At 42.0% G+C, this 25,699-nt stretch overlaps 2 protein-coding genes and 1 long non-coding RNA gene across 3 annotated transcripts in view; 2 read left to right on the top strand and 1 right to left on the bottom strand.

Moving 5' to 3' along the window:
- Positions 1–8,456: 8,456 nt before the first annotated feature.
- Positions 8,457–12,194, bottom strand: LOC106568338 (uncharacterized). The gene is made up of 3 exons (XR_001320265.3): positions 11,997–12,194; positions 11,735–11,838; positions 8,457–11,625 (listed from the first exon to the last, which is right to left on the bottom strand). It is a non-coding gene; the product is annotated as an uncharacterized LOC106568338 (long non-coding RNA).
- Positions 12,195–13,665: 1,471 nt separating this feature from the next.
- On the top strand, positions 13,666–23,989 carry LOC106568337 (beta-1,3-galactosyl-O-glycosyl-glycoprotein beta-1,6-N-acetylglucosaminyltransferase 4). Its single transcript, XM_014138596.3, has 2 exons — positions 13,666–13,956; positions 21,686–23,989. Exons 1-2 carry the CDS (start codon positions 13,928–13,930, stop codon positions 23,019–23,021), a joined length of 1,365 nt encoding a protein of 454 aa, XP_013994071.1. The 5' UTR covers positions 13,666–13,927; the 3' UTR covers positions 23,022–23,989.
- The window catches only part of fam169ab (family with sequence similarity 169 member Ab), a 93,205-nt gene continuing 81,172 nt past the window's right edge, over positions 13,667–25,699 (top strand). The window contains exon 1 of the mRNA XM_082960511.1: positions 13,667–13,956. The gene's annotated coding sequence lies outside the window, so the exon portion shown is untranslated. The remainder of the gene's footprint in view (positions 13,957–25,699) is intronic.

Here is a 25,699-nt window from a genome sequence, read left to right as displayed (position 1 = left end):
GCAGCACATACTGTAAATATAGAGGGCAGAGATCATATTTACATATCAATGTCGTGGCTCAGCATGGGTTCACCCTGTTGTGCAACCTGTTGTGCACACAGTCCAGGTGGTGAATACAGAAGGAAAAAGAAGCTCCCGTCCATTGTGTTTGTTCCACAACATTCAGATAGACGGGTCACTTCAACTCTGGCTCTCAGTATAGAGAAATCAGGCTTTCTCAGAAACTGGACAGTTTGCATGAAAACAAATTTAGTCCAACCTTTAAAGCCTGAAAAACATGTTTTTAGAGAAGCATGTCAGTAGCTAGGTTTCCATCCAACTGGCGACAGATTTTCATTCGAATATTCTAAAATCTGCATAAAAACAATATCCGCATTCTCCCACCAGAGATGTGTTTCCATCAAATTGACTTGTTGCAGATAAAAGGCTGTGTGTGATGACGTAGTCACATAAAAATAAATGTTGTGTTTAAATTCCCATGTACCAAATAAAATATACACGTTAAATGGGTTTCCATTGCATTTTCAACTCTACTGATGTTTTTCCAGATCTGCAATAGGCTAACTAACAATAATACCACACATAAAAACATTCAACGCCGCATACATTTTTTATATGAATCGACAAGAACAAATAGGAATAGCTGATAGGCAGCAGAGATGCCAGGTGTATCAGAGGTGTGGACTCGAGTCACATGACTTGGACTCGAGTCACAAATATGATGACTTGCAACTCGACTTTGACTTTAACACCAATAACTCATGACTTGACTTGGACTTGAGCCTTATGATTTGACCTGACTTGATACCCTCCCCAAGCCCAAATATTAAAAATGATGCTATTTAAAAAAGTATGCAGCACATCAACTCTTCATTTAACGGATTACAGTTTGAATCGGACAGCAGCCAATGAAATTGTGCCAGCTGAGAGAAATTTGTGGGTGGAAGTGCAGAGGAACGTCGGCGGGTGAATTCAGATGGAGCTCTTGAAAAGATGATACCCCAAATTATTATTTTCGGATATAAAGACGACGCTGTATCAACAAAAAACGGACTGCAACTTGCAATACATGCGGGAAGAAAATTACAGATGAGGCGCAACAATTTCCAACTTTGTTCGACATTTGAAGCTGCACAAAGAATGGTAAGTCATGGTGTATCATGTAGGCTAACGTAACGTTAAATCAATGAGCCTCCACACACTCAGTCAGTGTGCGAACACGATCATTGCACCCAAGATTGAGCTACAACTTAGAAGGTAAATCCTGCCTGATGTTACTGCTGTTCCTAAAACCATTGGCATACGTTAGCCTACTGTAACCACACAGAGAGTGTGTGTGTGTGTGTTAAGGTTGGGCGATTGTGTACAAGCCTACATCGCCCGATTGCGCCCCATAGCAATCCTCAATAGTCGATCACTATTGGGGGGGGGGGGGGGTGTCTTTCTCATGGCTACCCATGTATTTCCATGGAAATATAACGTTTATTTGGAAAGTAATAAATATATAGATTTTTTAAAAAGCATTCATGATTTGCGTAAATGTAATATACTATTACTCTTGTTAAAAATATGAAATGATATTACATTTGGTGAAGAGCACATTATGACTTGTTTAGGACTCGAATCTCAAAGTTTAGGACTTGAGACTTGATTTGATACTTGAAGGTCTTGACTTGAGACTTGACTAGGACTTGCCTGTCTTGACTTGGGACTTGACTTGGGACTTGAGTGCTAAGACTTGAGACTTACTTGTGACTTGTAAAACAAAGACTTGGTCCCACCTCTGCGAAAATGGGCCTCAGGATCTCGTCCCGGTATCTATGTGCATTCAAATTGCCATCAATAAAATGCAATTGTGTTCATTGTCTGTAGTTTATGCCTGCCCATACCATGACCCCATCGCCACCATGGGGCACTCTGTTCACAACGCTGACATCAGCAAACAGCTCGTCCAAACAACGCCATGTGCGTTATCTGCCCGGTACAGTTGAAACCGGGATTCATCCGTGAAGAGCACACTTCTCCAGCGTGCCAGTGGCCATCGAAGGTGAGCATTTTCCCACTGAAGTCAGTTACAATGCAAAACTGTATTCAAGTAAAGACCCTGGGGAGGACGATGAGCTTCCCCGAGATGGTTTCTGACAGTTTGTGCAGAAATTCTTAACTTTTGCAAACCCACAGTTTCATCAGCTGTCTGGGTGCCTGGTCTCAGACAATCCGAGGTTGGAGGCGCCTTATGGTAAATAAATTAACATTCAATTCTCTGATAACAGCTCTGGTAGACATTCCTGCCGTCAGCATGCCAAATGCACACTCCCGCAAAACTTGAGACATCTGTGGCATTGTGTTGTGTGACAAAACTGCACGTTTTAGAGTGGCCATTTATTGTCCCCAGCACAAGGTTCACCTGTGTAACGATCATGCTGTTTAATCAGATTTTTGATATGGTACACCTGTCAGGTGGACGGATTATCTTGGCAAAGGAGAAGTGCTCACTAACATGGATGCAAACAAATTTGAGAGAAATAAGCTTTTTGTGCGCATGGAACATTTCTAGGATCTTTTATTTCAGCTCATGAAAATGGGACCAACACTTTACATGTACGTTTATATTTTTGTTCAGTGAACGGTATATATACATATGAAGTCAGAAGTTTACATACACATAGGTTGGAGTCATTAAAACTCATTTTTCAACCACTCCACAAATTTCTTGTTAACAAACTATAGTTTTGGCAAGTCGGTTAGAAGGTAATTTTTAAAGAAGTAATTTTTCTAACAATTGTTTACAGACAGATTATTTCACTTACAATTCACTGTATCACAATTCCAGTGGGTCAGAAGTTTACATACACTAAGTTGACTGTGCCTTTAAACAGTTTGGAAAATGCCAGAAAATGATGTCATGGCTTTAGAAGCTTCTGATAGGCTAATTGACATCATTTGAGTCAATTGGAGGTGTACCTGTGGATGTTTTTCAAGGCCTACCTTCAAACTCAGTGCCTCTTTGCTTGACATCATGGGAAAATCAAAATAAATCAGCCAAGACCTCAGAAAAAAAATTGTAGACCTCCACAAGTCTGGTTCATCCTTGGGAGCAATTTCCAAACGCCTGAAGGTACCACGTTCATCTGTACAAACAATAGTACGCAAGTATAAACACCATGGGACCACGCAGCGGTCATACCGCTCAGGAATGAGACGCGTTCTGTCTCCTAGAGATGAACGTACTTTGGTGCGAAAAGTGCAAATCAATCCCAGAACAACACCAAAGGACCTTGTAAAGATGCTGGAGGAAACGGGTACAAAAGTATCTATATTCACAGTAAAACGAGTCCTATATCGACATAACCTGAGCAAGGAAGAAGCCACTGCTCCAAAACCGGCATAAAAAAGCCAGACTATGGTTTGCAACTGCACATGTGGACAAAGATTGTACTTTTTGGAGAAATGTCCTCTGGTCTGACGAAACAAAAATAGAACTGTTTGGCCATAATGACCATCGTTATGTTTGGAGAATAAAGGGGGAGGCTGGCAAGCCGAAGAACACCATCCCAACCGTGAAGCACGGGAGTGGCAGCGTCCTGTTGTGGGGGTGCTTTGCTGCAGGAGGGACTGGTGCACTTCACAAAATAGATGGCATCATGAGGAAGGAAAATGATGTGGATATATTGAAGCAACATCTCAAGACATCAGTCAGGGAGTTAATGCTTGGTCGCAAATGGGTCTTCCAAATGGACAATGACCGCAAGCATACTTCCCAAAGTTGTGGCAAAATGGCTTAAGGACAACAAAGTCAAGGTATTGGAGTGGCCATCACAAAGCCCTGACCTCAATTCTATAGAACATTTGTGGGCAGAACTGAAAAAGCATGTGCGACCAAGGAGGCCTACAAACCTGACTCAGTTACACCAGCTCTGTCAGGGGGAATGGGCCAAAATTCACCCAATTTATTGTGGGCAGCTTGTGGAAGGCTACCTGAAATGTTTGACCCAAGTTAAACAATTTCAAGGCAATGCTACCAAATACTAATTGAGTGTATGTAAACTTCTGACCCACTGGGAATGTGATGAAAGAAATTAAAGCTGAAATAAATAATTCTCTCTACTATTATTCTGACATTTCACATTCTTAAAATAAAGTGGTGATCTTAACTGACCTAGGACAGGGAGTTTTTACTAGGATTAAATGTCAGGAATTGTGAAACTGAGTTAAAATGTATTTGGCTAAGGTGTATGTAAACTTCCGACTTCAACTGTATATACAATGTCAGTCAGCTCCAGTTACATAATTACAATGTGCAGGGATACTGGAGTGATAGAGGTAGATATGTATAGGGATAAGGTGACTAGGCATCAGGATATACGATAAACAGAGTAGCAGCAACGTATATTATGATTGTTTGTGAGTGGCCGTGTGTAGAGTTAATATAAATGTATGTTCATATTATGTGTGTAGGAGCAAATTATGAAATGAGTGTTTGTGTGTGTGTTGGAGTGTCAGTGTTAATGTGTTTGTAGGGCCCTGTGAGCGTGCATAGAGACAGTGCAGAAATAAAAATAAGGGTCAACTCAGTCTGTGTACCCATTTTGTTAGCTAAATAGCTATTTAGCAGTCTTATGGCTTGGGGATAGAATCTGTTCAGGAGCCTGTTGGTGCCAGATGCACCGCTACTGTGCATCGGCCCCCGTTTCCTTGGTCTTACTGACGTTGAGTAAGAGGTTGTTGGGAGAGGTTGTTGTTCTGGCACCAGACTGCCAGGTCACTGACCTCTTCCCTGTAGGCTATCTCATCGTCGCCGGTGATCAGGCCTACCACCATTGTGTCGTAAGCAAACTTGGTGTTGGAGTCGTGCATGCCTACGCAGTTGTGGGTGAACAAGGAGTACAAGAGAAGACTAAGCACACACCTGTGTGGGGCCTCGTGATAAGGGTCAGTGTAGTGGAGGTGATGTTGCCTACCCTCACCATCTGGGGACGGCCATCACAAAGTCCAGGATCCAGTTGCAGAGGGAGGTGTTCTGTCTCAGGGTCCTAAGTTTGGTGATGAGCTTGGAGGGGACAATGGTGTTGAATGCTGAGCTGTAGTCAATGAACAGCATTCTCACATAGGTATTCCTCTTATCTAGGTGGTTGAGGGCAGTGTGGAGAGCAATTGAGATTGTGCTGTCTATGGCTCTGCTGGGGTGGTATGCAAATTGGAGTGGGTCTAGGGTGTCTGGGATGATGGAGTTGATGTGTGCCATAACCAGCCTCTCAAAGCACTTAATGATTACAGATGTGAGTGCTACAGGGCGGTAGTCATTGTGGCATGACGCCTTAGAGTTCTTGGGAACAGGAATGATGGTGGTCATTTTAAAATGACCGGGCTCCAGAGTGGCACAGCGGTCTAAGGCACTGCATCTCAGTGCATATTACGTTCTCCCCTCGGGTGTAGCTCGTCTGAGGAGGAGACGTAAATGCCTGGGCCTAAACACACCAGGTAAACCAGATGAAAGGGGAAGAAATGTGGGGTGTAATGAGCAAAAATAAATCAGACCACAACCAGAACTAATTTTTAGCCCTCAGGGGATGTTTAGTAAAGTAATTAAATAAACAATATAAAAACACCCATAAAGAATCAGTAATAAAACTAACAACCACAACAAGGGAAGGTAAGAGAAGGGAATGTTTGGGATCGGGGTCCAAGTAATGAAAATAAACAAAAGGTCCCTCCTCTTCTACACACCTAATCCTTCCTAACACACTCTAAACCCTAACCCACTGTCCTACCTGGTTCCTAATCCTTCCTAACACACTCTAAACCCTAACCCACTGTCCTACCTGGTTCCTAATCCTTCCTAACACACTCTAAACCCTAACCCACTGTCCTACCTGGTTCCAAGAAAATACAAGGGTGACACCCGCCTGGCTAACCTAGTGTATAAAACAATGGGTTATCTACGTGGGAATGTACACCCATGGGCAGATCTACCTTTTCCCTTCTCCAGGACCTAGGTAGGGTGGAGTACCTCAGCAGGCCAGATAAAAAACAAAGATAAATTAAAACAAATAACCAAACAAAACATCTCTCTCTCTTTCTCTCTCTCTCTCTCTCTAAACAATGTCCTCTCTGTAATCAGCTACAGCCACGCCCACCATCGTTAGGCGCAACTCGGTACACCTGTAATGCCCAAGACACAAACACACTGACAGGGGAAAATGGGGAACAAGAAAAACGTAACATGTAACAGTGCAAGAAGCATCGCTACAGTCCCTGGTTCAAATCCAGGCTGTATCACATCTGGCCGTGATTGGGAGTCCCATAGGGCGGCACACAATTGGCCCAGCGTCGTCCGGGGTAGGCCGTCATTTTAAATAAGAATTTGTTCTTAACTGACTTTCCTAGTTAAATAAAAATAAAGAAAATAAAAAAACATGAGGATGCCTAGGAAAGGAGAGGTTGAAATGACTGTGAATATGCCTGCGCTCTGTTCTGCGCTCTGAGAACACGTTCTGGAATACAGTCGGGCCCGCGGCTTTGCGGGTGTTGACCTGATTAAAGACCTCTCTCACGTCGGCCTCGGAGAGTGAGATCACCCACTCCTCTGGGTTGGTGATGGCCCTTACACCCGGCACAATGTTATTATTGTCGAAGCGTGAATAAATTGCATTGAGTTCGTCTGGTAGAGAGGCATCGTTGGGCAGATCACGGTTGGGTCTTCCTTTGTAATCCGTAATGGACTGTAGCCCCTACCACATGCTGCGGACGTCGGAGCCTGTGTAATGTCATTCCACATCATTCCTAAATTGTCCTTTTGCTCGTTTGATGACTCTGCAGAGATAATAGTAGAACTTCTTGTACTTGTTCCTGTCCTCAGCCGTTGCCTCAGGGTTGTTTGAGATAGCCCTGTGTGCGGTAGCACTGTCCTTTAGTTTAGGGCCAACCTCTGTGTTAATCCAGGGTTTTTGATTGGGAAAGCAGCAAACCTTCACTGTGGGGACAACGTTGCGGTGCAATTCCTAATGAAGCCAGTGACAGTGTTATCGGCAGAGTCTCAACACATATTCCAATTAGTGCTACAAAAGCAGTTCTGTAGCATAATCTCTTATTCTGGTGACCATTTCTCAACGGGACGAGTCACGGATACTTCCTGTTTGAGCTTCTGCTTTTAAACAGGAAGCAGGAGTACGGAGTCATGATCTGATTTGCCGAATGGCGGACGAGGGACGGCCTTGTATGCTTGCTTGTGGATAGAATAACAGTTGTCTAGGACTTTATCGCATCAAGTCGCAAAGGAGATGTGCTGATGGAAGTTGGGCATCAAGTGCCTTAATGATGCGGAATTAAAATAGCCGGCAACTAGAAAAGCAGCCTCTGGATGTACATTTTCCTGCTGGTTTGTACAGATTGTTAAGTGCTAGCTTGTTATTTTTCTTGTCCTGAGGTGGAATGTATACAACAGTTACAATACCAGCTGAAAACTCCCTTAGGAGGTAGAAGGGTTGACATTTGACCATCAGGTATTCCAAGACTGGTGAATAATGGGTTGACACTTCCACCGCTTGAGTCAGCACACCAATTGTTGTTGATGAAGAGGGAAACCCCTCCCCCTCTCGATTTCTCTGACGCCATTGTCTTGGAATTACAGAAAGATCCCAGGGCAGATGAGCCGAAGTTGAAGCCGGAAATGAGATAAGTAACTACCGATCTGATGTTCAAAAGTTCTTGTTGGTTGTAAGAAATGATAGCGGAGACATTTTGTGAAAATAAAGTAAAAAAACACCAAAATAATTACAAAATAACAAAGTTGGGTTGGAGCTTGCAAAACGACAGCCATCCAGTACGGCGCCATCTTATGTAGTTACTAAAACAGCTCTACCTATTGATTGGTACAAGCTATTGCTGATCTGAATTCAGATTTACATGGCAGAGAAGTAGACCATGACATCATATTGTCATGGCGTGGCCCTCTTTGGGTATAGCTAGTGGCTTCCCCCTCTCGCTCTCCTAAACCCAGATTCTGTTATCTCAGGTCGTAAATTCCTGGAGGAGACTCTCTCCTCCTGGCCATGCAGTATAGAGAGAGAGTTTCACAGTAGAACAAAGGAACTTATTCTACATCACAGAACTTGAGAACTGAACAATATCCATGTTTTGGAGAATGTGTAAACGGTCAGCGAAGAAGCCAGCTACGACCCGGTCCGTTTCGTGTTTGTGACCCCATGAAAGACAATACAGCCACATTACCAGACCTCTGTTTATACAGGTGCCTCCGTTATGAGGTTTGCGTCTAATTGTTGTATAAAATGAATGAGTAAAGTTGAAACTATTTGTGAAATGGTGTAATGTGTTGTTAAACCGTTAATGTGAGAGAATTATATTCCCTTTAAAGTTTAACTAAGTCATTGGCCCGCCCCCATGAGCACAGACATGATCTGGCATCATGGAACAGCCCTTTTCTACTGTTACGAATAAAACCCCCTCCTGAAGAAATCCTCTTCAGACCACGCGTATCTCGATGGACACCGAGGGGGCACAGGTTGAGTTCAGACCACAAAAACCTCAGTATAAGCTAAGGTTGTAATGGTTGTTGAATTCCTAACCATACCACGTGGAGCATTGGCTAGACGGCGGGAAATGGTTCAACTCTGAGACTATCGATCCTGACAGAATAAGAGCAAATCTGTCTGCAGCTAGAAATGATGTCAACCTGGGATGAGAAGACCGACAACCGCCGAAACATCTATTCTATAAGCATATTTCTGAATGGTACTCTGAAGTGTACATTCTCACCACAAAAGACTTCAGGGAAGCAGAGAGACGCTCGGATGAACTTTCCAACAGAAAGACAGACGATTCCAACAGAGATCACAACGACAGACTGGGCGTAAATATATATTGATTGCAATTATTCCCAGATGAGTGAGCGTTCATGTGCAAAGGATTAGCATTTCAATTAATATAATTATCAACTGTGTAGTGACTCTTTTTGTCTTTCCCGCCCTTCTCAGTCCACACTCACTTCCCTTTGACCACCAAGCCATCATATCAGCTTAGCCCACTAGGGAACCTCCCCTATCATTTACTTGTAACCATATCCCTGTGGCTCAGTTGGTAGAGCATGGTGTTTGCAACGCCAGCATGGTGTGTGCAACGCCAGGGTTGTGGGTTCGATTCCCACGGGGGGCCAGTACAAAAAATGCATGAAATGAAATGTATGCATTCACCACTGTAAGACGCTCTGGATAAGAGCGTCTGCTAAATGACTAAAATGTAAAATGTATTGTTTATGCATTTCTGTGATTATTTAGTTAGTAAATAAATGATTAAGACAATTGATGTATGGATGATTCTTAGTAAAGGCTGGGTTTGTGCAGATAACCAACATTTTACAACGTTTGGAATGAGACTAACGTGAGGTGATGAATAATTCATTAATTAGAAGACTAATTGATCAGATATTAAAATATCTGAAGAGTTATATTAGGAAAATTATAACTTTGTAATCTGAAGATTTTCCTTGGTGCCCTGACTTCCTAGTTAATTACATTTACATCATTAGTTTAATCATGTAATAATAATTACAGAGAATTGATTTATAAAATAACAGTCTTAACTTTAATGACGCCAAAGACAATATGCTGTAAGTGTAAAAAAAGGCTGTCCTTCTCAACCTAATTGGCCTGCAGCCCTGTCAATCACCCTTCACACCGCTGTTCATCCAACCAATCAGGGCGCTTGGATGCGCTGCAGGACACCGTCTCCCCCCACCTTTAGTTAGTGCATTTGCCTTGGCAAGAGAAGAAGCAAATAGTTATGTTGTTGACGGATTTTCACATGCTGTTCCTAACTGAAGTGGTGTACATCCATTGACAAAAACACAGCTATATAAAACCGTTCAATGGAAGCAACTTTGTCCGTGTGGTGTAACAATTAAGGGACATTTCTAAAAAATGCAACTTCATATTCATTATTTCCAGCACCAGCCCAACATCAACAACATATGTGAAAATGGCACGTTTCTATGTTTTGTAGTAAAGCAGATAGAAAGATAAGTGTTTCCAATGACATCATCAACCAATCAGTAGGCAACTAGTAGGCAATGCCTACTCACAATTGGTCAAAATCACACGATGCACACCAATCTTTTTTACTTCAAATCATAGAATCGCACGATTTCACATATTGATTTTGGGGTGGTGCTGGAGATGATGAATATGAAGTTGAAAATTGTGATATTTCCCTTTAAGACAGTAATGGGCCTGTCATGCCAAATATTATCCCCCTCTACGCCACAATTGGATTCAATAAACTATTAGCGTCCGTTGCTATATCAACGGTGTGATGACATAATGATTAGAATTTGAGATTATTACAGCCTAAATGACGTATTTTCATCATCGCCATACAAACAAGGCTGATTTCCGTGACAATTTCGCTGTTTAAACAAGTGTTTAGTTAATAAAATGATAACATTAATTCAAACTGCTTTTGGGTACCTTGTTAACATTGCAACATAAAATCCATGTCTTAAACATTACTACGTTTCGGAAATGGCAAAGAAAACGTGTAATCTGCTTAACACATTAAAGTTACTTACCTTACAGATCTCTAAATCAGCTAATTTCCAATCCATTGATACACTGGCTTGTCTGGCTGTCATGTAGTCCTCTATTATGATCATTGTTTTCTATCACACACAACTCATTAGTAAACCCTTGAGGTTGAATATATATGTATCTATTGTAGATCCTAGGATACAACAATGAATTATGTGGAACAAATAAATACCATCAAAGGATACCTTACAATTTACAACAACGAACACCTTGTGAAACAGCTGTGAAAACCAACCTGACAATATTTAAGATTTTAATACATACACTTTGATAGTTTTTGGTACAGTTGTGTCATTCATTTTCTCCGATTTTGTACACTCACATAGCAATCAGACTAAAATACTGAATTATGGTGTTTGGAATATAGAGGAGGTGGTTGCTGTATGGGGGGGACGTTCTGCCTGTCACTTGTTCTCAACAGGCAGCCAGTCTCAGAAGAGGGACTTGAAGAGGGAGACGGCAAAGTCCAGACACTGCTGCTCACTTTGTTCTGAGTGTTTGCAGTGCTAGTGTTTTTAGTTAAGTCTGTATCTCACATTATGTGCCAGGTATGACAGAGCAAAAACAACTTCCTTAGCAGATAATGACAACAGTAGCTGATGTAATGCAAAGTTGTAGGGTGGTTGGTAATGGTGGACATCAGTTTCTTTATATATGTTTTATTTAACCTTTATTTCACTTAGGCAGTTGGATCCACGGCTGGTGTTGGGCAGAACCCCTAGCTCATGCAGAACAGGAGCAGAGTTAAAGGGAACAGGGTAGGAGACAGACGTAAACAACCAAACACACAGGTTACACATTACTGTGAGAAAATTTGATGGATTAGTGCAGTGTTATAAATGGGAGATATGTACTTTTCAACACTTTTGGAAGGTATAGCCTACCTCAAGCTGGTCCCCCGCCGACTCAGAGCAGAGAATCAGTCTAATCCGAACTCACTGCTTCTGGTGGATGGGATACCTCCTGGGGGGTAGGTGTTGAAGATGTTCACCATGGCCTTGGAGGTGGCCTCGCTAGTCTCATCCTTGATGGGTATCATACAAAACGAAAATCTATTTTTGGTTCCAAGCTCTCTTTTAAAATGGGTTACAAAAGGGAATTTAGTGTTAAGCACGTACACTTCCTTTACTGACCTTAATGGGTATTGCCTCCACCCACTTTGTAAAGTGATCGGTCGCCGTCAGACACCAGCTGTTGCCATTCCTGGATTTTGTGAAGGGTTCGATGAGGTCCACCCCTAACATTTAAAGTGTTAGAGAAAAGATTACTTTATTTTTACCCGTATCTGTGTCATACAGTACGCAGATTTTCAATAACATTGAACTCTGCTGTGGTCAAATAAAGAAACCATTACAAAACAACTTATCAGGGCAAAATTTTAATTGGGACACTTACCAATCATGTGCCATGGTGAAACAACTTTGATGAGCTTCAACTCCAGGGCCACAGTCTGAAAATTCTGGCAGGCAAGACAGGGTACTGACCTTTTAAGCAAAAAGTGACAAATTGAAACATTGTGTGCTCTCTGATATGATGACGACAACACACTATTTGGCATGACAGGTCTCAACATAGTGTTCTAACCAGACAGAACCAAAAACCAATCAGCATTAAGTACTACACAGCATTAAGTTCTGTTGGGAACATTGTCAAAATAGCTAATTTGCATCAAAAGTCACATTGTTTAAAATGAATAAAATGGTGGAAGCCACAGCTTCAGCAGTGGTGTAAAGTACTTAAGCTTGAATGGCGTTTATAGCTTAAATGGTGTAAGACACTAAAAACAGTCCATGTCTCACTCATCAATGCTGTGTCATGTCAGAGCATTGCCGCCAGAAAACGTTTCGCGAAGCGGCATTTGCCAGAGCATTTTTCAATCACCACAAAACAAGTGCTATTTTATTTATATAGATTTGTCAACTCACGCACAATGTATATGTCCTTCACATCGGAGTGTTGCTGCAGGCTCTTTGCCTGTTGTGCTGGCCGGGCACAACATGCAAGTCGAGCTCTCCACTTTCCTCCGGTATTTATTTAGCAAGCGTGATAACAAATCACTCCCGACAGACATGCAAAAACTCTTACATAAATATAGCTGCCTAAATTTAGCCAAAGACAAAAACGCCTGATTAAACTTATCAAGGGGTTTATGATTACCTGACAAGTAGAATCAGGCGCGCCTATTGGTGGTCCTGGAGGACCGGAGTTGACACACTGATCTAGACTACTATGCGCCCTGTCCTTCTGGCCAGTGTAAATTAAGCGGAAGTATTGTATATTTAGCCTATAGCCCATTTGTATGTGAGAAAATGTGAATTATATCACATTTGGTTTATATTCAAACTTGGCCGGACTAAGCTACCTAGACATTTTCTATCAAAATGATTAACTGCAATTAATCAATAAACACAATAGCACAGACTGAGTAAATGTTTTGTTAGGCCTGCAGCAGCATAGGGCAGGACTACACGACGTAAATCTGCATAAAGCAAGCTCAGCCCTGTGAGTTTTATTGTCCAGTCATATTGCTTTCTCTGTCTATAGGAACCCCCCAGTCCTTCTTTAAATTATAATTCATATGAACAAGTAAAAGGTTGCTGCAGTTTGACAAGGTTTTCATTCTCACCAAGGCCATGAGTTTTTCCAGGAGTTTTAAAGAAATCACGTAACCTGATTAGAAAAACGTTGCTCGCATCATAGCCCATATTAAACAGTTTCACAACAGATGAATCACGTCATACCATATAAAGTCCAGAGTTTTGCCTGGTTAGGTTACCAGATCAGGAAAACTCCCCTGGCACCAGATAGACTGTCATTAATCCCATGCATAACTGATTTTACCATGAAAGAACCACAGCAATTTACTACGCATTGCATAATGTAATTGTAATAGTCATGCACCACCCCTCCTAACCTAACCTAACCTAACCTAGCCACACCTCCCATACTTCCTTCCTTCCTACCTACCTACCTACCTACCCATCTCTCTCTCTCTCTCTCTCTCTCGCTTCGGTGAAAATGAAACTTCACTCCGCGTGCTCTGTCAGAGTCTGTGTGTAAGGAGAGAAAAATATAGCACAGCGCATCATTTCAACGTGATGGGACATTAACAGAAGACAGACAGAGCTCTGCAATTAACTTCATCCTTGACAACAGCAACACATTGGTGTGGTATCAGGGGTTACCGAACAGCAGTCTGACTATGGAATAAGACTTTGGAGAAATTGATGACAAGTTTACAGATCTGAGTGGGATTGTAGCAGCAGCAAGAGCAAAGGACACATACTTTTCGATTGACCTTGGTCTAAGATGGTTGAAGAGAAATAATGATTTTTTTCTCAATCCAACAAGTAATGTAAGTAAATTATGCTGGTGCAAAGAGAAATGTAGTTAAAAACGTGAAATCTTGTAATTCACTGTGAAATTAGTTTATAGTTTTTACCAGAGTATTACATGGTGAGCACAAATCACGTTTCCATCCACGGTTTTTATGCGAGTAAAGTCATACATATTGTAACGACCCTGGGTTTATTTGTAATTAATTTACAATGTAATTAAACGCAGGCAGGGAGCAGGTCTCGAACCCTCGACCTTCAAGCCCGAAGTCCGGCGCGCTATCGACTGTGCCGCAAAAGCATGCTCATCCGGCAGAGTCGATTTCCGCGTTTATAAACCCAGGGTCGTTACAATATTTTGTCATAGAAACTGTTCAGACAACAAATGTGACTGCCGATTCCGGTCTTGGCACATGCGCTCTAGCCAACAGCTCGCAGATAAAGTGCACGTAGGTTGTGATGACATGATGAATTGGATAATATTTTTATTTGTCAAACGGCAGTCAATCATCGATTATCATGCCACCAGAATAGCAGCACCAAGCTCATCACTTGTACTTTCACCACCTTGTGAAGTAAACCATAATTTATTTAATCTGTAGCCTAATAAACGGTATGGTTTCCTGAGTCCTACTGGAGGACCACACCCCATATCATCGCGTGACTCCATGTGTACTTCAATATGATGGTTATTATATACATATTTGTGCATAAAGGCATTTCCACCGCAATTTCTCGCATCATTAATTTTACCGACGCAAAAATATCCCACCATGTCAAACGAACATATTTTCGGCATTTATAAAATTGTACCGAAATGTCCTGTTTCCATTACAGCTGTGCTGAATTTTTTTTTATACAGTATGATTTTACCGGCATAAAAACTGTGGTTGGAATCGTGTCTATTGCTAGTAATTCAACTAAATTCAATAAACTGTACTTATCCTCAAGGGCAACACAATCTCACACTCAATTCGTGCAAATATGTACACAAAGTATTTCAACAGATTTCGTGCGTTTTTATGTGGTTTAATTAGTTTGAAATCACACACATGTTTGTGTGACTTCATACATGGGGGAAAAACAATTTGGGGACCAAACTTTGGAACCATCTTTTGAAAGTTATTTGAGCAATGCATTTTGGGCAATGGTGTTATACACTGCCTTTTTTGAGTCCCACATATATTTAAATAAAAAAACAAACAACCCAATAATGTTAATAAACCAGGTTGTCACCAAAATACTTAAAATATAATAGTAGCCTTACATTGTTGTTGTTTTTTAAACGCCAATTCTGTTTTCTATGCTTGTTTTTGCTTAATACTTTGGGATACTGTTGCTTTGTCTGATTTTTTGAGGGTTGCCAGATTGGAGTATAAATCTGTATTTGTCAGTTTTTTTTGTGGTATTGATGAAGGTATTTGATTGGGTAATTAATTAATTAATCAATAAATGTGGGAAACAGAAGACCTGCAAAAAAAAACTGTTTGGTTTAAATTCCCAGGGTGCAACTGCATTATATTTGCAACGAGTCTGGACTATGATAAATTAATCCATATCAATTCAGTTAAATTGGATAATGTAAAATAATGAATTATGTTGGTTTACACTTATGGCACTTCAAAGGCCATTTCATGATGATTATTACAGTCAAGTCAATCATGTTATATACTTAGGCTATTGTAACAAGGCATATGCCAGCATTGTAGGCCTACTGTCTCTGCCCAGAGGCCTACTAGGCTTTCATGGCAACGGCTGTTAGAGCTCACTTTGCCACGTATGAGCCCTAGTTAGAGTCCCTGTTGTAGCTTTCACTTTCTTCCGCTACATTGGTGGCAGCGTGGGATCACGTCCAGCTCACATCTAGTTATGTGATCTAGTGGTGGGAAGCGTTCTGTTTTTCAACATTGTGTTGGGTGTAATTACATTGATATATCTAGTGAACAATGGATAAGCAACAATGGGCGTGACGGATAGAAGTAGTCACTACAGGTGTGATCAAACCTTACATCCAAGTTGCCTGAAGCTGAATGGAAAGTACTATGCTCTGACCAGTTATTCAGAAGAAAATCCTCTGTGACTGTCTAATTTACACAAGTTAAATTACCAGTGTGGACCCAAAACAAACACATTCTACACATTTACAAACGACCTGTTTAAAGTGTTATTACAACCATGGTGTTCTGTTGTTACTGAAGCATATACTTCTAATAACCTGACAATGATTCACATCATATGGTTAGACAAAAAATGCAGCATCCTTGCAGCATCCTTTTTTTAGAATGCAAACCAGTAATATGAATCACTGTTGATCATCCTGTTCTGATCTAATGAGATGGATGTAGGATTTTCTATGGACTAGAACAGGGGTGGGCAAACTTTATGAAATTCAACGGAGGGCCGCATTTTTGGGGGGACCAATTGTTTGTTAAAATCAATTTGCGGGGGCCTCCCGAGTGGCGCAGCGTTCTACTACTGCATCGCAGTGCTTGAGGTGTCACTATAGACTCGGGTTTGATCCCAGGCTGTGTCACAGCTGGCCGTGACTGGGAGACCCATGAGGCGACACACAATTGGCCACGCGTCCAGGTTAGTCGAGGGTTTGGCAAACCAAGATTTCCTTGTCCCATCATGCTCTAGCGACTCCTGTGGTAGGCCGGGGCATGCACGCTGACACGGTCGCCAGGTGTACGGTGTTTCCTCCGACACATTGGTGTGGCTGGCTTCCGGGTTAAGCGGTCATTGTGTCAAGAAGCAGTGCGGCTTAGCTGGGTCGTGTTTCGGAGGACGCACGGCTCTCGACCTTCGCCTCTCCCGAGTCCGTATGGGGAGTTGCAGCGATGAGACAAGACTGTAACTACCAATTGGATACCACGAAATTGGGGAGAAAAAAGGGGTACATTTTTTAAAATCATGATTATAATTTTTTTTTTTGTGTCTCGCTGGCTGGATTGAAGTGCCCGGTGGGCTGGATACGGCCCACGGGATGTACTTAGCCCCCCCTTGGCCTAGAATCACAGCTTTTCCTAATCATGAAGGATGAAGCTAGGCCCCTCTTGGATCTCATTGGCAAAGACTGCACTCAAGTTAGATGTTATATGTCAGACACTCTTATACCATTTTACCCAACATGTTATACCTCAGAGATTGTAAATTAACTCTTTTTAAGGTGATATATATATTGTGTCATTGTTTTTGGGCTGTGAAACCATAGCCGAATGGCTTCAGACTGTGCATTTCTCACTGGAAATTGCTGCTGACATTGAACCTAGCTTAGGGTTACATGCTGACCACGACACGAGCGTTGCAAAATTTTTTTACACATAGATGTTATTCAATCATTGTAGCCACACTGCTCGCACGTGCCAACGAGCGTCTGCATTGCCAAGCGCTAAAATAGAAGTTGCTTCTATTTGTGACGCCGAACGCGATGCAAGTCCTGCCTCTCCCATCTCCTCATTGGCTTTAAAAGCATATACCCACGTGCCATCTCCTCATTGGTTATACCCACGTGGGTGATTGAAAGATGATCTGAGGTCGGTCGGTCGGTTGTGGTAATACACCTTATTATGAAAGTTGGATGCCAATCGCCGTATAAAGTGAAAGATGAAAAAGCCTGGAAGGAGGAGAGATGACTAGAAATGATTCGGTTGACCGTTTTATGTGTGGATTAATTGTCAGAGTAGAGAACCTTGAGCATTTCAGGTAAAATAACAACTCAACGCTTATATCGCAGGACAAATTAGCTAGCAACAGCAAGCTAGCTAGCTAAATTGCCATACCTGTTTATTGCTTTTCGACCTTTCCCCAAATTAATATAATTGGTTCAGAGTTTGTTTTGATATTTCAACCTGCGTTTCGTAATCGTGTTTGGTGTGGGGTGACAAAATCAATTTGCACTCGGTGGCGCACACGGACGCACGTGCTCGTCCGGTTTGGGCATGGTGTTAGGGTATTTCATTCATTTCAGACTCTCCTATACCATTATTCCCAACATCTTCTACCCCATAGGTTGTAAAGAAACCCTTTTAAGCTGATGTAACTAACATTAATATAGGGCTGTGAAACCCATAGCTGAATGGCTTCAGATTGAGCATTTCTCAGTGTGTTGATTAATTATTGCTATCTTCAGTGGAAATACAGAATATGTATAAAAATACCAAATATAAAAAAAGCTAAATCAAATCAAATAGTATTTTTCACATGTGCCGAATACAACAGGTGTAGACCTTTCTGTAACGAGTGCTCTGAGAGTCGGGAAGCAAGTTCAGGGAGTGAGTGTTTTAATAAATAAAAGAAACAATCAACACGAAACAGAGTGGGTGGCAAGGAATAAGTTAGTGTCACGTTCTGACCTGTAAAGGTGTTATTTGTTAGTGTTTAGTTTGGTCAGGACGTGGCAGGGGGTATTTGTTTTATGTGGTTCAGGGTGGTTGTGTGTATGTGTCCATGTAGAGAGGGGTATTTGATTTATTAGTCCAGGGTTTTGGTGATTGTTCTATGTTAGTTTATTTCTATGTTCTGTCTAGTCATTTGTATTTCTATGTTTAGTTAATTGGTGTTAGGGCCTTCGGTTGGAGGCAGCTGTCTATCGTTGCCTCTGATTGAAGGTCCTATAATTAGGGGTGTGTTTGGATTATGGGTAGTTGTATTCTGTTTTGTGCTTGTCACCTGACAGAACTGTTAGTGTTGTTTCTGTTAATTGTATACTCCTTCTTATATATTAAAAAGAGAAGATGAGTATACACTTCCCTGTTGCGTCTTGGTCCTCCACACACGACACGTGTTACAGTTAGCCCTAAATATTTCTAAAACTAAAAGCATTGTATTTGGAACAAAACACTCACTAAACCCTAAACCTCAACTAAATCTTGTAATAAATAATGTGGAAATTGAGCAAGTTGAGATGACTAAACTGCTTGGAGTAATCCTAGGTTGTAAACTGTCATGATCAAAACATTTTGATGCAGTAGTAGCTAAGATTGGGAGAAGAGTGTCTATAATAAAGCGATGTTCTGCCTTCTTAACAACACTATCAACAACGCAGGACCTACAGGCCCTAGTTTTGGCGCACCTTGACTACTGTTCAGTCGTGTAGTCAGGTGCCACAAAAAAGGATTTAGGAAAATTGGAATTGGCTCAGAACAGGGCAGCACGGCTGGCCCTTGGATCTACACAGTGAGCAAATATTAATAATATGCATGTCAATCTCTCCTGGCTGAAAGTGGAGGAGAGATAGACTTCATCACTACTTTTATTTATGAGAAGTATTGACATGTTGAATGCACCGAGCTGTCTGTTTGTCTAAACTACTGGCACACAGCTCAGACACCCATGCATACCCCACAAGACATGCCACAAGAGGTCTCTTCACAGTCCCCAAGTCTAGAACAGAGGGCCAAACTTGGTGGGTGTCAAATTAGCTAGCCATGATGGCCAGGCTATGTACTCAGAATATTGCAAAATGTGCGTTCACCGAAAAGCTATTTTAAAATCTGACACCGCGATTGCATAAAGGAATTCTGTATCTATAATTCTTAAAATAATTGTTATGTTTTTTTGTGAACGTTAATCATGAGTAATTTAGTAAATTCACCGGAAGTTTACGGTGGGTATGCTAGTTCTGAACATCACATGCTAATGTAAAAAGCTGTTTTTTTTTATATAAATATGAACTTGATTGAACAAAACATGCATGTATTGTATAACATAATGTCCTAGGAGTGTCATCTGATGAAGATCATCAAAGGTTAGTGCTGCATTTAGCTGTGGTTTTGGTTTTTGTGACATATATGCTTGCTTTGAAAATGGCTGTGTGATTATTTTTGGCAGGGTACTCTCCTGACATAATCTAATGTTTTGCTTTCGCTGTAAAGCCTTTTTGAAATCGGACAATGTGGTTAGATTAACGAGAGTTGATTGTTTGAGAAAATTGAATTGTGGTATTTTAGTTGGTTTTGAATTTTGCGCCGTGCGATGCCATTGGCTGTTGGCTAGGGGTTAATATGGTCAAATCCGGAAACTATCATTTAGAAAACAAAACGTTTATTCTTTCAGTGAAATACGGAACATTCCGTATTTTATCGAACGGGCGGCAACCCTAAGTCTAAATATTGCTGTTACATTGCACAACCTTCAATGTTATGTCATAATTATGTAAAATTCACAACGAGCCAGGTGGCCCAAACTGTTGCATATACCCTGACTCTGCGTGCAATGAACACAAGAGACGTGACACAATTTCCCTAGTTAATAATGCCTTGTAACAGGAATTTCTTTTAACTAAATATGCAGGTTCAAAAAAATATACTTCTGTGTATTGATTTTAAGAAAGGCATTGATGTTTATGATTAGGTACATTTGTGCAAAGGTTGTGTTTTTTTTGCGAATGTGCTTTTGTTATATCATCACCTGTTTGGCGAAGTTGAAGTAGGCTGTGATATGATGATAAATTAAGAGGCACCACATTGATTATATGCAATGCAGGACAAGCTATTTAACCTTGTAATATCATCAACCATGTGTAGTTAACTAGTGATTATGTGAAGATTGATCGTTTTTTTTATAAGGTAAGTTTAATGTTAGCTAGCAACTTACCTTGGCTCCTTGCAGCCACAACATCCTTTTGACGCTGCACTCGCGTAACAGGTGGTCAGCATGCCACACAGTTTTCTCATTGATTGCAATGTAATCTGCCATAATCGGTGTCCAAAAAGGCAGATTACCTCAGCCGGCATGGCAGGTTCCCGCGCTTCAGCAGGGGTGACCGATCCGCTCCTGATCCCCGGTTCGTTCCCTTTGTCAGCATCCTACGGCTGGAGCTGCGCGTCGGGGAGGGGTACTGTCACGTATACTCCTTCTCCGGCCTCTAGGGCATCAGGCTGCTGATTATTCCGCACACCTGTCACCATCGTGAAGCGCACCAGTGCCTCATGACTCTCACCTGGACTCCATCACCTCCTTGATTATCTTCCCTATATCTGTCACTCCCCTTGACTCTTTCCTCAGGTGTTATTGACTCTGTTTCCTGTCGGTGCGTTTTTTATGTGCTGCGTTTATTGTTCTGTTTATTTATTAAAACACTCACTCCCTGTACTCGACTCTCAGCGCACTCGTTACAACTGGACACTAACATGACAAAACAGAAACCATAGCTACTCTAATTGAACCTATATGGACACATAGTGTGCAATAGCCTAAGTGATTATTAGAAAAAAGGAATAAAGCGTACTGAACTAGAGCTGTACCACTGCCATTAGCTTCACAGTTCCAGTATAGCCATCAATGTGTGCTCTATGGGTTCACAGCTCTGTTTCTTTTTCTTATCTCTGACCCTAACCCTCATTTCATGTCCACTTTGTGGCTCAACCCTAATCCTAGTCATAGCCCTGTGAAACTCATATTTTCCCATTGACTACAATGTATTGACATAAACGTAAATTGATTTGATACTCATCTTTTTCCATTTACTGCCATGTGTTGTCATAAGCATCAACTCTGTGACGCTCATCTTTTCCCATTGAATGCAATGTATTTGGGGTATTTATTAGGAACCCCGTTAGCCGCTCCAATTGACCTAAGCAAGCATCAGTGGGTTGATTCCTAACTTTTCGCAAAATGTGACATGATGACGTTTCCTGTGATATCATGTTGACTTTACAGAGCAAGGTGATTATTTGTGTTAACAGATCAAATAACTAGCTATCTAGTTAGTTATTTATTGACTATTATTCTTTTGTCTCACCACAGAATGAAAATTAGATGTGTTTTTCCAAGCAGACTGCGGAAGAAGCATTTTATTTCTTCTTTATCATCGCTTCTGGTGATCTGTGCCTTGCTGCTGCTCTGCCTAAAGGTCACAGTTAAAAACAGTGTTACTATTGAACAGTATGGGACTACCGCAGGCTACGATGACGTCGAGCCTCCCAACCGCTACAACATTGACTGCAATGCCATCTACAACATGGATCCGGCCGAGGTGGGGAAGTCGCTGGCCATCAGAAAACAAGGGGTGGTGTGGGAGCAGGATGAGAGCTTGATCAACCTGACCTCTAACTGCCCGCGCTACCTCCGTTCCAGGGGCTATGGGGCCGTCCAGGTGTCCGAGGAGGAGCAGGCCTTCCCACTGGCTTACTCCCTGGTGGTCCACAAATCTGCCTCCATGGTGGACAAGATTCTCCGGGCCGTCTACACCCCCAACAATATCTACTGTATCCACTACGACTTGAAGTCATCAGAACTGTTCAAAGAGGCCATGGAGGGTCTGGCCCGCTGTCTGCCCAACGTCTTTATCGCCTCTAAGCTGGAGACAGTGATGTACGCCAGCATTAGCCGCCTCAAAGCCGACCTTAACTGCCTGTCTGACCTCATGGGGTCAGAGGTCAAGTGGAGGTATGTCATCAACCTGTGCGGTCAGGACTTTCCGTTGCGCTCCAACATAGAGCTGGTGGCCGACCTGAAGAAGCTCCAGGGGGGTAATATGATGGAGACGAGTCGTCCAAGCAAATACAAGAAGCAGCGTTTCTCCTTCCACCACAAGCTGCAGGACACCGCCTTCGAGTACATCCAGATGCCGGTGAAAACCAACAAGGCCAAGGAGCCTCCCCCACACGGCATCCAGATGTTCATCGGCAGTGCCTACTTCGTGCTCTCGCGGGAGTTTGTAGCGTATGTGAACACGTCTACACTGGCCAGGGATTTCCTGGTGTGGTCGAATGACACCTACTCCCCAGACGAACACTTCTGGGCCACTCTGACACGGGTGCCGGGCGTGCCGGGCGAGGTGCCCCGGGCCCAGGCCGACGTCACAGACCTATTGAGCAAGACCAGGCTGGTGAAGTGGAGTTACCTGGAGGGACCGCTTTACCCAACATGCACAGGGAAACATGTCCGCAGTGTTTGTATCTATGGGGCTGGGGAGCTGAACTGGCTCATGAACTACGGCAGCTGGTTCGCCAATAAGGTGGACCCCAAAGTTGACCCAGTCCTTATCCAGTGTCTGGAGGAGAAATTACAGGAGAAACAGAGACTCTTGGTCAAGGCTAAGAAGTCACAACCAAAGACTCCCTCCTCTGGAAAAGGTTAAATTAATGGATGAATGATTGATTGATTAATTAATTGCTTGATTCATGTTGGAATACGGACTACTGTAATTACAGCACGATTTTAGTATTTTTAACGATTTTTGTGTGTGAGTTGATTATGTCAGAAACTTAATTGAGGTGTGCTTTATAGTACTAATGAAAGAGGAAGTGGAATGCTGGATGAGAGACCCTGTCAGGTCTCTGGGTTAGAGTTAAACTATTGTTTTGCAACTTGATACTTGACGTGGGGAATGTTTGTCATAGCCTGACTTGAATGTAATATGGATCAGGGTATCATAACCAGGGTATAACCTCTGCTCACAGGGTGAAAGCATGTGACAACCAGGGTATGATGACTATGTTTATTTAACTAATACCCACTGGGCACAAACTGGTTGAGTCAAATCAAAATCACATTTTATTTGTCACATACACATGGTTAGCAGATGTTATTGCGAGTGTAGCGAAACGTTGTTTCCACGTAATTTCAATAAAATTACTTTGAACCAACGCAGAATAGACGTTAAATTGACGTCTGTGCCCAGTGGGTACTGACAGACAGGCGTTAATGATTATGGCGACTCTGAACCCATACACATGTACAGCCAGACAGAACAAAAATATGCAGCCTTGTTAAATGCTGTAGCCTATTCACTGTGAGAACATTTTGGCCAAAGTAAAATGTTTAGACTGGTGATTTCTAAAGTGATTTCTCTGTTTCTCAAAGCAATACTCAATCCAGATGTTGTTTTAATGATTTCAATGAAAGAGTATTTTTAAGAGATATAAAAAAGCAGGGCAGAAACAAAGAAAGTGTTTGTATTCAGAAGGGGGAGTTTACTTTTGACTCCAGATTGAGGTCAAAGACCACATGTTATCCTCTCACATCCCATGTTATAGAAGGGGACATGCAGATCTGTATAAAATGAATTGTGAATAATAAAATGAATTGTGAATATTGGTGCAATAAGCTCTGCTTTGCTCTTTATCTATCGTAGTATCATCTGTCACATACCCAAACTGTCAGGACGTTTCGCATAAATAAACCCCTAGTTTATTTAATAGTGAATGTACCCACATGATAATGCAGTATAATGAGTGTATTTAATGGGGAATCAGAGTAAACAGGGGAAATGTCAGCTCTGGATCAATAGTTTCCACCACACTTAACAGCTGAATAAAGTTGCCTTTACAAACAGAGTAAAGCCACTAATGATCACACATGAACGCTCCTATTAGAAGTGAAACAGCCTTTTTATACCAGGTTTTCAAATTGAGATAAAATCCATGGCAGTAGAGTTTCAGAAATTATAAAAAAACATGAAATCAACCTATACATTGTAAAAACATTGTAATAAGCACCTAATGACTAGGGAAGGTAGCAGACATTTTGGTTCTTGTGTTTTACTTGTCTTTGAATAAAAGTTGGATTTCAACTGGTCATACTGTATATTCAAAAACCTTTACTACTCAGATTAGAAAAAAGTTTTGCTACTAAGACTTTTACTACTCAGATTAGAGGGAGTTAGTCAGGCTAACTCACTGAAAAAGTTATTATAATGTCTGCCAGTGTTTGTGTTAGGCATTGGCATCTCCATACAATGTTAATTAGTTAAGTTATGTTCCTCAGCAAGGTTAAGTGTTGCAGACATTTCGGTCGCTGTAGTAGCTGACATGTACAGTTGAAGTCGGAAGTTTACATACACTAAGTTGACTGTGCCTTTATACAGCTTGGAAAATTCCAGAAAATAATGTCATGGCTTTAGAAGATTCTGATAGGCTAATTGACATCATTTGAGTCGATTGGAGGTGTACCTGTGGATGTATTTCAAGGCCTACCTTCAAACTCAGTGCCTCTTTGCTTGACATCATGGGTGGAAAATCAAAATAAATCAGCCAAGACCTCAGGAAAAAAATGGTAGACCTCCACAAGTCTGGTTCATCCTTGGGAGCAATTTCCAAATGCCTGAAGGTACCACGTTAATCTGTACAAACAATAGTACCCAAGTACACTGCTCAAAAAAATAAAGGGAACACAAACAACACAATGTAACTCCTAGTCAATCACACTTCTGTGAAATCAAACTGTCCACTTAGGAAGCAACACTGATTGACAATAAATTTCACATGCTGTTGTGCAAGTGGAATAGACAACAGGTGGAAATTATAGGCAATTAGCAAGACACCCCCAATAAAGGAGTGGTTCTGCAGGTGGGGACCACAGACCACTTCTCAGTTCCTATGCTTCCTGGCTGATGTTTTGGTCACTTTTGAATGCTGGCGGTGCTTTCACTCTAGTGGTAGCATGAGACGGAGTCTACAACCCACACAAGTGGCTCAGGTAGTGCAGCTCATCCAGGATGGCACATCAATACGAGCTGTGGCAAGAAGGTTTGCTGTGTCTGTCAGCGTAGTATCCAGAGCATGGAGGCGCTACCAGGAGACAGGCCAGTACATCAGGAGACGTGGAGGAGGCCGTAGGAGGGCAACAACCCAGCAGCAGGACCGCTACCTCCGCCTTTGTGCAAGGAGGAGCAGGAGAAGCACTGCCAGAGCCCTGCAAAATGACCTCCAGCAGGCCACAAATGTGCATGTGTCTGCTCAAACGGTCAGAAACAGACTCCATGAGGGTGGTATGAGGGCCCGATGTCCACAGGTGGGGGTTGTGCTTACAGCCCAA

Source organism: Salmo salar, chromosome 13, assembly GCF_965601325.2.
Source record: "Salmo salar chromosome 13, fSalSal1, whole genome shotgun sequence".
Classification (NCBI taxonomy): Eukaryota; Metazoa; Chordata; class Actinopteri; order Salmoniformes; family Salmonidae; genus Salmo; species Salmo salar.
The sequence above is the reverse complement of the archived record's forward strand: the minus strand, read 5'-3'. Positions and strand labels throughout refer to the sequence as shown.

Bases quoted from the DNA above. Each gene is read 5' to 3' on its own strand.
- LOC106568337 (XM_014138596.3), top strand. From the start codon at position 13,928: ATGATTTTTTTCTCAATCCAACAAGTAAT. The intron at 13,957-21,685 runs GTAAGTAAATTA...GTCTCACCACAG, and splicing joins TTCTCAATCCAACAAGTAAT to AATGAAAATTAGATGTGTTT.